Source organism: Gadus chalcogrammus, chromosome 20, assembly GCF_026213295.1.
Source record: "Gadus chalcogrammus isolate NIFS_2021 chromosome 20, NIFS_Gcha_1.0, whole genome shotgun sequence".
In the NCBI taxonomy this organism is placed as follows: domain Eukaryota; kingdom Metazoa; phylum Chordata; class Actinopteri; order Gadiformes; family Gadidae; genus Gadus; species Gadus chalcogrammus.
The window spans coordinates 15,206,947-15,222,130 of record NC_079431.1 but is presented as its reverse complement, the minus strand read 5'-3'; the positions used below and the strand labels follow the sequence as shown (position 1 = coordinate 15,222,130).

The following is a 15,184-nucleotide window of genomic DNA, read 5'->3' as shown; positions in this document are numbered from 1 at the left end:
ATCAATACAAAAACATCACTGGCGTTGTCGAAATAACACATCCCAACAGTCCCAAACTCATCATATTCACAGATATCACAATCACAAACCAAGGAAACCTAAATCCTGAGCCCCTTTGTTCAGATCATTAATCCCTCAATAAACCAGCAGACACATATCGGGAGATTCACATTCAGATCGCAACTCCACGTCATTTCCTGATTCTTCCTGTGAAGGCTCCTGCTGCGTGCCATACGTGTCACTCCCGGGTTCCTGTAAGTGTAAGGATGGATTACGCGCGGGTGGCGGAAAATGAATTGTCACAATGCCTGTTTTGTAATTGGTTTCATCAGACACGATCTGTCATCCCGAAAAAGATGCACAGATCGTGGAAGGACACAGTAGGAAGCCACCACTCAGCAGGCAGACACGTCCATCCACCAATCACAGCGTCTCTCAACCGCAGGCGGGGGGGTTGACCAATCACAGTTAAAAACCGTAACTGCGGCGGTGATCTCATGAAAAGGCTGCATGTCATGTGATGGGGGTTAACCAGCTAGGTGGGAGGGGTACGAGGGATTTTGGCTAAAAGGGCTCTGAGTTATGGCCATTGACACGTGTATCCGTTCTGTGACAGGATTGCGGTATCTGTGGGTCTTTATGACATATGGGTGTGTGTGTGTGTGTGTGGGTCTGTGTGTGTGTGTGTGTGCGTGGGTGGGTGGGGGGGGGTCTGTGAGTGAGTGTGCGCCACTGAATGGGAGTCTTTATGTGACATCACATCACACACACACACCCAGACACACTCCAGATGTAATCTGACCAACCGCGGCCCTTATCTACCATCGTCCAGCAACGCTTGTTTATGCTGCTATCCGATTCTTCCCCGCTGACCTCAGGAGGCCGCCGTTACGGAGACGCTAATCCTGCGGCTAATAGATTGATTTAAGGTTTGAAGGGCTGCTGCCCGCACTGTGAGGGGAGAAAAAGACATACAGCCGTGACAGAAAAACAACAAACCCCTTTAAGTCAATTTAGATAAGTCAAATCTTTATCAGTTCACCAGCGAGGAATCTTCCAGAATGATTAGACAGGATCCTTTGTAGCCTATTTTCCCTGGTTGGGGCAACCATGTTAAATGGTGTCTGTCGTATTATGTTTTGTTCACACGGCTATAGCTTATCAACAAACGTTATTTGTTCATAAGGTTTTATCATGGAAAACGGTGAATGAAGGAAACATGAAAATATATAGAAATGGCTCTATGCTTGCTATCCTTCTACTTTGTATGCATTAATTCAGCACAGACTCTAATGCAAAGAGCCTCACAGAAAATATAGCAACATGTTGTTAAGAAGCAGTTAGGGGTCAGAGCAAATTGCTCAAGGATGCTTAAAGATAGACTTCTGACTTTGGGACCTCAAATTGAGTTCCTTTCCACTGGCGGTCAATCATCCAACCATTAGCCTGGCCCCTTAAAATCAGTTTTCAGGCTCAAATGGTACCATGCTAATGAGCTACCGCTAACCCTTGCTCTCTCCCCTATGGTCTCCCTGCTAGACTCTGAGCCCTGCGGCGGCGTGCTGGACGCTAGCGACGCGGGCTACATCACGACGCCAGGCTACCCCCTGGAGTACCCCCCCCACCAGAGCTGCCGGTGGGTCATCACCGCCCCCGAGCCTTCCCAGCGCATCGTCCTCAACTTCAACCCCCACTTTGAGATCGAGAAGCTGGACTGCAGGTAGGACAGAGGCAGGGGTCGTGGCTGGGTGGATGAATGAAGGAATTATTTTTGTTGGGGTTGGTAAATAAGTAATAAATATTATTCTCAGATGCATAGAAGGGTGTAAGAGTGGATGAATAATGTACGTTTCAGATGGATAGGTCGATCTGCCTCTCTCTCTCTCTCTCTCTCTCTCTGTCTCTCTCTCTGTCTCTCTCTCTCTCTCTCTCTCTCTCTCTCTCTCTCTCTCTCTCTCTCTCTCTGTCTCTCTCTCTGTCTCTCTCTCTCTCTCTCTCTCTCTCTCTCTCTCTCTCTCTCTCTCTCTCTCTCTCTCTCTCTCTCTGCCAGTCACAGTGTTTGGTGTCTACTGGCTCAACCCGGAGCCCTCATCTCCACCCGTTTGATTGGCTCCCTCTCTCCCATAATAATCCCTGTGGGACGCCCCTCGCTCCCATGGCCTAATTAACCACAACACATTTACATCTCTGCGGTGCTTTTTGCACATTTACAGAATGAGCCAAGATCAGAGAATCCTCTGCTTTGTTATTGTATCAGACCTCTTTTTGTAGCTGATCTCATAGCTGTGGCCTGTGGATAGACAGAGAGACAGGCAGTGGCACAGAAAGATGGACACAAAGTTAGGCATACAATATATAGAGACAAACACACACACACAGGCAGGTAGACAGGCAGTCTAACAGTCATATTTCTATCACAGAGACAGAAATATTCCTCTATTTCGGCACTGTTATTAACATTTTAGCCATATCTATTATAAATAAGGGAATTTCCGCTGTCCGATGGACCCAGAAATATTGAAACTTGCCTTTTGTTGGAATTGGAGCATCAATATTTCACCGGCTCTCTGTTTGTTTCAGAATCTGGACTGCTTTCTGGTGCTTTCTCAGCACACACAGCAATGAAAAACAGATTTTGTACCAATCTCGCTGTTTGACTGGGTGTGTTATTTTGTGTACATGGTGTGTGTACGTGGTGTGTGTTTGTGTGTGTGTGTGTGTGTGTGTGTGTGTGTGTGTGTGTGTGTGTGTGTGTGTGTGTGTGTGTGTGTGTGTGTGTGTGTGTGTGTGTGTGTGTGTGTGTGTGTGTGTGTGTGTGTGTGTGTGTGTGTGTGTTTATATGTGAGGGATTTTCAGTTTGATATCCGTGGGTCAGTTTTTTCATTAGATTGTTTCTCAGCATTCCTTTTTTTCATATTATTTTCTTTCCTTTTTTTCCCTTCTTGTTCCACTTCTTTTCCCTCTCTCCATATACTAAGTATCTCTCTCTCCTTCCTTCCTTCCATCTCCACATGCTTACTTACTTTCTTTGTGTCTTTCTTTCTACATCCATTTAAAATCCCAAAGTTTCCCAGGAGAATCAAACCAGTTTGTAACGTCCATTAAAAACACAAAGTATCATTTATTCATGTGGGTTGCTTGCGCGTGTGTGCACTTGCGTGAGATAGAGAAAAACAGTGGTATGGGGATAGGAACATGTGTAGGGTTGAAAGATCGGGGGGAGGTTGGAGACGGGTTGCGTAGTGTAGTCACCTGCATGCTAAATAGCCACATGCTGATTAGTAATAGAAAGTACTAAGTGTGCTGCTAGCTGTCAGCTGGAGAGAGAGATGTTAGCAGTGGTGTTGGTTAACCTGTGGAGACCCCTGCTTATTAGACAGTTATTTGGCGAGTCTGGGGCAGCGCTGGGCTATTTAAATCTACAGGGGGCCATTGCAGAGCGCTGGATCACTGCTACATATGTGCATACGTGGGCGTGTGTGTGGGTGTGTATGTAAGCTGAAATTGAGATGTTAGGTTCAGGGGGCAAAGAGGCCAAGGAGAGGGAGCCAGAGGGGGCTTGTGCGAGTGTGTGTGTGTGTGTGTGTGTCGCACATGCAGACGGTCGTGGTCACTTAATTGCTGTTACCCACAAGGCATTCGGAGATGCAACCACAGACACACGCTCTCTCTCCAACGCATACATGAAGATACAGGGGAGCAGCCATACACACACACACACACACACACACACACACACACACACACACACACACACACACACACACACACACACACACACACACACACACACACACACACACACACACACACACACACACACAGATGAGGACGCAGCCTTTGGCAACAGCCTACTTTCTTTAAGTGGAGACACTTAAGGAAAGAGTGTGTCGCCACTTACACACACAAACACACACATACGCACGCGCGCACACACACACACACACACACACACACACACACACACACACACACACACACACACACACACACACACACACACACACACACACACACACACACACACACACACACACACACACACACACACACACACACACACACATACACACACACACACACGCACACACGTTGGCACGACAAAGACACCATCTATGCCTTGACAGACAAAAGCAACTTTGTTGCCCATCGATGTGCTTCCTCTCTGTCTGTCTCACTCACTCAACTATCCCATGATATAGTGTGTTCTAGTGCAGAGGTCACTAAATGGCGGACTCCGGTACGGATCTGGACCGAGTGGCGGTTCTATCTGGGCTGCCACACATTTAAAACATTTTTTTGAGAAATTAATAATAATATTGACAAGTGTTTTTTTTCAACCGGCACGGCTCTGTCGCAACTTGTCCAGCTTACGTACATACGTCATGAGGTCATAGTGCTTCACGCTACTCAGCCAATCAAAGCGATTGTGTGGAAAGAGAGGCAGGTAATTGTGGGAAGGGCTCGCTAAAGAGAATCTTTAACAGGTCCATGCAGATTGTGTGAGATATGCATGCACTGGAATCTAGTGCATGCATATCTCACACAACCAATGCGCTGACACACACACATACACACAGACACATTAACACATGGACACATGTACAAGATCATATATCAGCGGAAAACTTTGCTATGATTTGATTCAAATTGTGCGACAAAAACTAGACCAGCTACCAAAGATAATACAGTCAAATCTGACTAACTACAGATAGAAAGGCAGGCAGACAAACAGTTAGTCCGACAGGCAGGCAGGCAGGCAGACAGACAGACAGACTGTGACTACATATCGCTTAGGGTCAGACTATATTTAACCCACCACAGCTAGACAGGGTGCCCTCCTGGTGACTGACTAAAGGAAAAAGTAACCAATATGTGAAGTATAGCCGTAGCCAATCAGGGCTCATCGTGACTTCCTTCTCAATGGCATATGACACACCACATTCCAACGGCAGCCTTCCATCGGACGCCCTCTACCACACTCATGTCAGTTGGCCCACTACATTGTATGTGTGCATGTCCATGCAAGTCTGTTTGTGTGTGCATGTGTGTATATATGTGTCTGTGTGTGTGTGTGTGTGTGTTGTTTGAGTGTGCGTGTTTGTCTGTCAGGGGTTTTAGATTTAATCTGTGCATCATGGGTTTCTTGTAAAGGATCATTATGTCCAAATCACATGCTGCACCAACAGGTGTGTGTGTGTGTGTGTGTGTGTGTGTGTCTGTGTGTGTGTGTGTGTGTGTGTGTGTGTGTGTGTGTGTGTGTGTGTGTGTGTGTGTGTGTTAGTGTCTTCTTCATCCAGTTTCTCAAAACCAAATCTTTCAAAAGAAGTCTGTGACGGTTTTATTCAGTTTATGTATGTTTTGTTTTTTTAAATCACAATGTATTTATAAAAAATGCTAAATCTTAATTCTAAGTAAAGTATATTTTATCAGGAGGGTCAGTGGCTTTAGAAAGAGCCTTCACACATTTTGTTTAAGAAGTATTAACTCAAACAAAGACACACACAAACACACAGACACATACACACGCAAAAAAGTGCAGAATCTAGGCTTCCTTGGAGGGGAGGCTGTCGCTATGGTGACAGCAAACGCCTTGTATATTCACTTTTTTGCCCTCTTCTTCTCTTCTCTCCTCCTCTTCCTCACCTTCACATCACACCCCTTTCAGATGTCATCTTTCTATATTTGTACAATATGTGTGAATCATCTCACACACATCCGCACACACACACACACACACACACACACACACACACACACACACACACACACACACACACACACACACACACACACACACACACACACACACACACACACACACACACATCGACACACAGACAGATACACATGGACACACAAACACACACACACACACACAAGCACACACACAAAGGCACAAACACACACACACACACACACACACACACACACACACACACACACACACACACACTCACACACACACACACACACACACACACACACACACACACACACACACACACACACACACACACACACACACACACACACACGCACACGCACGCACACACACATAAACAAACCCCCACACACACACCTGAAGCTGAGTTAAGAGGTGACGGGTATGACAGGAGAGATGTGGGTGATGATAATGGCTTCACTAATGATCTAGATCTTTGTCTTGTTCGATGCCTCAATCCATCACTCGACTGTACGTTACATCTGTTCTCTGTCTCCATCCCAGCTCCCTTTTCCTCTCTCAACGATGCTCTTCCAATGTCCTTTTCAACTCCTCTCTCCTCACCTCTTCATCTCCTCTCATCCCTTGACCTCTGCTCTCACAAAAATACACGCTCACACACTCACACTCTCACACACACACACACACACACACACACACACACACACACACACACACACACACACACACACACACACACACACACACACACACACACACACACACACACACACACACACACACACACACACACACACACACACACACACACACACACATAACTGGCAGAAGAGCAGTGGTGGGAGGAGGTAGAGTTCTAGAGTGAAAGAAAGAGAGGAGAACGAAATGTGACATTGGCCTGAGGGTGGGCCGGGGATAGGGAGAGAGCAGGATAAAGAGAGAGAGAGAGAGTGAGAGAGAGAGGGGGGGGAGAGAGAGAGAGAGAGAGAGAGAGGAGAGAGAGAGAGAGAGAGAGAGAGAGAGAGAGAGAGAGCGAGAGAGAGCGAGAGAGAGAGAGAGAGAGAGAGAGAGAGAGAGAGAGAGAGAGAGAGAGAGAGAGAGAGAGAGAGGGAGAGAGAGAGAAAAGAGAGTGTTGTGATGTTCATTCGTCAGCTATGGGTAGCTAGCAGCTGTCTGTATGTTTGAATTAGTATCACAGACTGTCCCCTGGTGTGAGGAACCTGCTAGCTGTATGCTATCCTGCTAGCATCATAAAAGGCCACATGTTGGCAGGGAAACTCATTGCAGACGCTTTGAAGTCGTTTTTACCTTTGTCATAGTAATATATTGCTGCTGCTACTACGACTACTACTATAAAAACGACTATGCAGAAATTGCCTTAAAATACAGACAAACTTATACACAAACATGCAGGTTCGAACACACACCGACACACGACACACGACACACCCAAACACACAAATACACATAAACACACACACACACAAACACACACACACACACACACCCCAAATGAATTGCTGAACAGATGATAAAATTAGGCCACAGATTTACGGACATTCCACCTGATCAATACCATGACAGTGTGTGAATGAGCATTCATGTTCAGATGCGTGTGTATTTTTGTTTGTATGTGTTTGGATTCATGTGATGTATGTGATCAATGTGTGTTACCTCTATAGCAAGCAATCGATTGGCGGTCTGGGGGGCAGTGGTGAGGGATGGAAATGCATACGCACACATGCGCGCGCACACACACACACACACACACACACACACACACACACACACACACACACACACACAGACACACACACACACACACACACACACACACACACACACCACACACACACACACACACACACACACACACACACACACACACACACACACACACACACACACAGAAATAAGCTGTCAGAATTCTGTCTTAGGTAACAGGCTTATTACTTGTCATCTACTGTCTCCTAACAAGACCTAGCTCACTCCCCCACTCAATCACTTTCTCCCCTCACTCGCTGACTCACTCCTTATAATCCCTCACATTATCTCTCTGACCCACCCTCAGTCTTATCTTTCACTCTCTGAATTTATATTACAATAATTTAACTCTACCTCATCTCAGTGTGGTTGCTTGTGTGTCTGTGTGTGTCTGTCTCTGTGTGTGTGTGTGTGTGTGTGTGTGTGTGTGTGTGTGTGTGTGTGTGTGTGTGTGTGTGTGTGTGTGTGTGTGTGTGTGTGTGTGTGTCCTTTTCATTTAGTTTCTAAAAATATAGCTTTTCAAAAGCAGTCAATGATGACATTTCATCCTTTTTAGAAGAATCTCCCACATATATCAACTCATAAAAATTCCCAAATTGTTATGTTATAAGTAGACCATAGTTAATCAATAGCTTTAGGGCTAGTGGTTTTAGAAATAGCCTTCACCATTTTGTTTAGAATTTTTTAGCACACACACACACACACACACACACACACACACACACACACACACACACACACACACACACACACACACACACACACACACACACACACACACACACACACACACACATACACACACACACACACACACACACATACACCGATGCAATACATACCAACTCTGATGTATAACAACACACATGTGTATGCTAGCATATCGAGCTAGCCTGTCATTAAGCCACAGAAGCATGTTGTTAGCGCAGCTAGTTCTGACGTAGCTTGGTCAGAAGGCCTGTGGTTTACTGAACTCTGTGCTCTGTCATCTAAAACCCCTGAGCTTGGCTGTTCTTCAGAGCTCTGCCTGGCCGTAGATCCAGACCCTGGTCTACTTAACCCGGCAATGCTCTGAATTTGTATACTGATACATGTGCCCATAGTTAACCCTTCAGCCCGGTCTCTCTTTTGAATATGTCTACACGCATTCAGGTGCCTTGTCTTGTGTTGTATCAAGAAGTCTTGTGTACTGTGTTTTCGGGCTGTGTTTAAACATGCAACCCATTGTTTTCCAAAATTGGGGCAATAATAACCATCTATCCATCTATCTTTCTATCTATCTATCTATCTATCTATCTATCTATCTATCTATCTATCTATCTATCTATCTATCTATCTATCTATCTATCTATCTATCTATCTATCTATCTATCTATCTATCTATCTATCTATCTATCTATCTATCTATCTATCTATCTATCTATCTATCTATCTATCTATCTATCTATCTATCTATCTATCTATCTATCTATCTATCTATCTATCTATCTATCTATCTATCTATCTATCTATCTATCTATCTATCTATCTATCTATCTATCTATCTATCTATCTATCTATCTATCTATCTATCTATCTATCTATCTATCTATCTATCTATCTATCTATCTATCTATCTATCTATCTATCTATCTATCTATCTATCTATCTATCTATCTATCTATCTATCTATCTATCTATCTATCTATCTATCCATTCATCTCTCTATTAGTAATAACGATAATTAATTATTACTCTCTAGCTGTTTTCTAAATACTCAAACACATGACCCAATAAGACCTAAAATAAAAGCAAATTAATACATTTGAAAAGCAGACAAATGAAGGAGCAGGACGACTGACCGAGAGGGAAGAAGAGTTTGACGTTAAAAGTGATTAAAGAAAAAGGTGTGTTTTGCTTTTCAAAGAGAGGAGAGGGGTGGGATTCACAGCTCTGTTTGCGCAGGGGTGTGAGGGAGTTCCAGGTGAATACTGGGGTACTTAAGATCTGCAGGTTATTAAGATCCCACCGTTTTGCCCATCACTGGGGGGGCGGGCGGGCAGGTTTAGGAGCGCGATGGTGAGGATAATCTAATAGCGGCGAGGAGGGCTGTCCCCGGCGCTTCCTTAATACACACCGCTAATCGGTACTGCAGTTAAAACATCGCAGCTCAGACAGGCAGCCCCGCGTCTACCGCCCCGAACTGTGTTTGTCTAAACACACCGTCTATTCTTAGTCCCGACTCATTGTTCTCCCAGGATGCAACACTTTAGCAGACCCACGCCACCTGTCAAGATGGCGTCCCAGCCGACAGCCGGTCTCGCGAGCAGGAGGACTTTGTGTGTGTGTGTGTTTGTGCGTGCGTGTGTGTGTGTGTCTGTCCACACATGGTTTCAACGTCTGAGCGACTCTTTGAACTCACGGCTGGGTTTTTATGGTCGCAGCAGGGACTTTGATTCTCCTCCTGAAGAGTGAAGGTTAATCACGAAGGATTAGAGAGTTAGGGGTAGGGTGTGGGGGGGTTAGGGTAACTCTAACCCTTCAAGTCTGACTTAAACTGAGGATAATAAATCAAACATATCAAGTCAGAAAACCATGGGACCATATTAATGACATACACTAATCATAATTTCAATTGATGGGATTTGAATGGGGCTTTTGAATGGAGTTTGAATGTGGTTTTACTTTGTCAAACTTTTCTGTTTGTTCTGGAGGTAAAAGGCAGGACATCAAGAGATAATATGGCCATTCAATATAATTTAGAATATCAGATTTAAAATAGAATTTACAATGAGCGAAATAGATGAATATTATCCCCTAACATGATTGAAGACTATTATACCTAAATGGTCATAGTCGGTTCCTATGTCTCTCTCTATCAGGCATATCTATCTTTCTTCCTCTCTTACTTTATCAGAAACAACTAAACTGCAGCACTATCATTCTGACCTGCAATGAACTCAAGCAGCGCCTACTGTGTTGGGTGTATGCGTGTGTGTGGGTTTGTGTGTGTGTGTGTGTGTTTGTGAGTGCATGTGTGTGTGTGTGTTGGCCGCTGCCGCTGTGTCTGTACGCCCCCCTGCAGTTTGAAGGGAATGTGCAGGTGTGAGGAAATAGCTCCTGACCTGAGGAGAGACGGAACGGTGTGAAAGGCAATTAACCACCGTGTGTGTGTGTGTGTGTGTGTGTGTGTGTGTGTGTGTGTGTGTGTGTGTGTGTGTGTGTGTGTGTGTGTGTGTGTGTGTGTGTGTGTGTGTGTGTGTGTGTGTGTGTGTGTGTGTGTGTGTGTGTGTCTGTGTGTGTCTGTGTGCGTGTATGTATTTGTGTGTGCATGTGTGTGTGTATGTGTGTATAAGGCCTGTTTATGTGCTTTCCACACGTTTCGGCACCAAGACGAAAATACACACATCTACGTAACTATCTGCAAACTTACTTGTAGTGGCTAAGAAGAACACTATAGTAACTATTATATATGTTTACTTATACACACATACTCATAAAATGTATATACTCCAATATATATACACACTGACCCATGAAACACATAGATATACACATCAAAAACTATAAAGATTAGATTGGATAAACTTTAATGTCTGTTTGCACAGAATTTTGTCTTGCATTACACATCTCTTCAATCCTCATAGCAAGACACAAAAACAGCACATAAAAACTTTTACACAACAATTAAGAGCCCAAGAGTCCATACGCACAGATAAGTCCATTAGAGTCAGGGATCTCACAGTCCAATAAATTAAAGGCCATACAGAATACTAACGTAACCATGGTATACACAGCTACTTACACTATACACAAACTAATAAACTATGTAGAAACACTATAGACTATACGCATGCATTGCACACTTCGACTTAAAAGCTCTCATTAAATGTTTGTGTTTGTGTTTTTGTTTATGTGTGCTCACAACTGTGTTTAATCTATGAATGTGTGTGTGCTTGTTTGTGTGTGTGTGTGTGTTGGTGTATGGGACCTTGAGAGTGAGCTGGTGCGTGTGCATGTTGACTTGTGCCCACTCAGATGTTGCAAAGTTGTGTAATTCTCTCTGCTGTCACTGTGAGAGATAGAGAGAGAGAGAGAGAGAGAGAGAGAGAGAGAGAGAGAGAGAGAGAGAGAGAGAGAGAGAGAGAGAGCGAGAGAGAGAGAGAGAGAGAGAGAGCGAGCGAGAGAGATACAGAGAGAGATGACTGGAGGTTAAAGGAACACCTGTCCTTGTCAGTAAGGAGGAGTTGACGGAATGAATGCAGCGTCATGTACTCATGCTCTCTCTCTCTCTCTCTCTCTCTCTCTCTCGCTCTCTCTCTCTCTCTCTCTCTCTCTCTCTCTCTCTCTCCCCTCTATATATCTCTCTCTCTCTATCCCTCTCTCTCCCTCCCACCTCTCTCTCTCTTTCTCTCTCTCTCCCTGTCCACCTCTCTCTCACTATCGCTCTCTCTCCCTCCCCTCTCTCTCTCTCTCTCTCTCTCTCTCTCTCTGTCTCCCTCTTTCTCTCCCGTCCCTCTCCCTCCCTCTCTCTCCCCTTGTCTCTCCCTGGCATGATTCCATTAGTTATGTACATAACATTTGCGAGAGCTGTGAGAGAAGGAGAGATGAGATAGAGCGATGGAGAAAAGGGGAGGTGAGGGCAGACAGAAAAAAAGACACAAAAGACACAATTAGGAAAAAAAGGAAAAGTCATAAAAAAATGGAAGACAGAGAGAAAAGAGACTTCAGTTGTCTGAATGGAGAACGGCAGTTAAACAAAGATGTCAAAAACAGCGCTGATGAACATTCACACACACACAGTTCACACACACACACACACACACACACACACACACACACACACACACACACACACACACACACACACAAACACACACACACACACACACACACACACACACACACACACACACACAAAAGACAGATAGATAAAGAAGTGCCGGGAGGAGGAAGTGAGTGCTTGGGAAATGTGACAAGAGCTGAGAAACTCACATGTGCGCACAAACACACACAAGCAATTACACACACATGCATGGGCACACACACACACACACACACACACACACACACACACACACACACACACACACACACACACACACACACACACACACACACACACACACACACACACACACACACACACACACAATCACACCCACTCAAATCAAATCTGTCTTTTGGCTTTAACACACATAAATATATTCTCCAAATAGTTAATGTGTGCGCACACACATGCAGGCAGGCACACACGCACAAACCCAAACACACACCATCACACACACACACACACACACACACACACACACACACACACACACACACACACACACACACACACACACACACACACACACACACACACACACACACACACACTCACACTTATATGCTGTTTCATGTGATGGATGTCTCTTTGATGTGATTATAACCAACCACGTCAGACTATAACTAATCTGTCTCTAATGTAGATGTGACCAATCAATGTAATCTAAAATGTATCTTTAAAAGTACTTAGTTCTGTGTGTGTATGTGTGTCTACAGGCTTTTAGGTGTTTCAATCAATGTGTCCACACACACATACTGCAACATCAATGAAAGACATTATGATAATGGATAAGAGATTATGAAGGTTTCCACACCACCTCCAATTAAATAAATGTCTGCTGCCCTTTCATTTTTCCTAGAAAAAAACAAAGCGTGTCATACAATACTCAATACAATGGAGCATACAGTACACAGTATGTATGTACTCTAGTGTTGTGTGATACCTCTTCTGCACCATCTCTGCTCTGTTACACATGCAGTCAAAATGCATTCTTATGCAGATTCCTTAACCCGTCCACGTTTAACACCTTAAAGGCCTCCGTTGTGAAGTTGTTTGTGCAAAGAATTCCTGACTGCATGCTTTTTTTAGTGGCAGGCAGGTGTGTGTGCGGTGTGCAGACACGGAGGCATCGGCCATGTTGGAGGTCTTTCAAACCAGGGCTGAACTTTACGACCGCTGAACATCAAAGAAGAACGCTTCGTAAAAATAGATCTTTAAAATGAACACTCCCCCCCACCACCCAAAAGGCAGGGGGCCTTTTGTGTCCAAAAATCTAACACAATTTCCACGCTGTCTTCGGTTTTGTCTGAGTGAAATACACGAGTAATAACGAAACAGCACAGCACGACTTTAGGTCGATAGTCATTTACTTTACAAATGGATTCTCTCCCGTCGTTACGCTCCCTCCCTAAACAGAGGTTTGTGTCGCAAGTGGCTTATAATGGCCGCTTTCCGTCAATAACTGTCAAACCGACTCCACGGTCGTCATCGGCCACCGCCTTCAATCCCAACAAGTGACTGTACTGCCATCCCGAGAGGTTGAAGCCCTCCGTTTTCTGTCGCCCCCCCCCCCCCCCCGTCGGGAGGAGAATGGTACAATCAGTAAGAGGGGGGCCTGTGATCGGGGGACCCTTGTGGCTGGAAGGGGTCACTCCGGGCCAACTAGGGTCAGACAAGCAAGGCTTGTAGGATCAGTCTGGCCGTCATGCGTATTGATTCGTTTGTAGACGTTCCACCGCGCGACCTCCGAGACACCGACACCGCCATGACACCCAAGTGTACGTTTGAAATGTATATGCTCCAGCACCCAAGCCCCCCACCCCACAAACAAGAACTCAATTGAACGACGGATATCCTGAAATAAACATCGCATCGCAGGCGTTGGAAGAATGGACAAGAATGTTCCGATGTGGATGCTCAGGAGTGGGAATCTCTTGGCACCTCACGATTCGATTAGATTCCGATTATGAGGTCAACGATTCGATTCTGAAGCAATTATCGATGCATCTCGATGCAACAATTTATTTTATGTACATTTCCATGCGTGATTTTCAAAAATATATTTATACATCTGGGTTTGCTACTCAGAGTTTGCTAATCACTTCCTACTTTTGTGATGATCATTAAAGACATCAACAGATGAATTAACTTATCTAATATTTTATAAGAGAGAAAGCTTTGGTCACAAATATGACTTTCTATAAACAATGCAATCATCAATGCAGCTTGCATTATAACACAATATGGAAGCATGCAAAAAATAGGTTTCAGTTTTATTTTCTTTCTAATCTTTCTTTTCTATGTCATGAAAGAAAAAGCTGCTCTTGAATTAGGTTCTTGTGTCTGGCTGGGATTTTGCACGCATGCTATGCGTAGGCTGAATCGCAATCGTGTCAAGACAAATCAGATTGGCCAATATACACTGAAGATCAATTCAATCATTTTTAAATTATAAAAATTATAATCTCTGGCGAACAGAATTTATCTGCATCGAGACAGAATCGTTCTAGCGAGAATCGCGATGCATCGAAGAATCTAATTTCCCACCCCTAAGGAGTAGTATTCATATATTGGATATTGATTGACAGTTTCAACATAAACATTCTGATGTAACCACTTAAAATGTGATTGCACAACAAATTATTTAATTAACGGAAAAAAGTATAATTTATTTGGGGCAAAAAGCTTTAAAAGTAGACCACTTATTCTTAAAAATGAATTGAAGAAATTCACAATGGTGTAATACCGGCATTTTAATAAGCAAATGATCAAACAGAGCATCATTCACTGCAAACCAAAACATTAAAATCAAATCCTGTGAATTCCTCTCTGTAATGACAACAGAGAAATGTAGTTATGAATCCCCATTAATCTCTACTCCGCGGAGTGTCTCTCTGGGCTCTGATGTTGGGTACAGCCTCATG

At 44.2% G+C, this 15,184-nt stretch overlaps 1 protein-coding gene across 3 annotated transcripts in view; it reads left to right on the top strand.

Moving 5' to 3' along the window:
• Nucleotides 1-1,523: 1,523 nt before the first annotated feature.
• nrp2b (neuropilin 2b) overlaps nt 1,524-15,184 on the top strand; it is an 88,784-nt gene continuing 75,123 nt past the window's right edge. For all 3 annotated transcript variants that reach the window (XM_056579668.1, XM_056579667.1, XM_056579666.1), the window contains exon 1: nt 1,524-1,720. In XM_056579668.1, coding sequence (XP_056435643.1) covers nt 1,524-1,720 — 197 coding nt within the window. The remainder of the gene's footprint in view (nt 1,721-15,184) is intronic.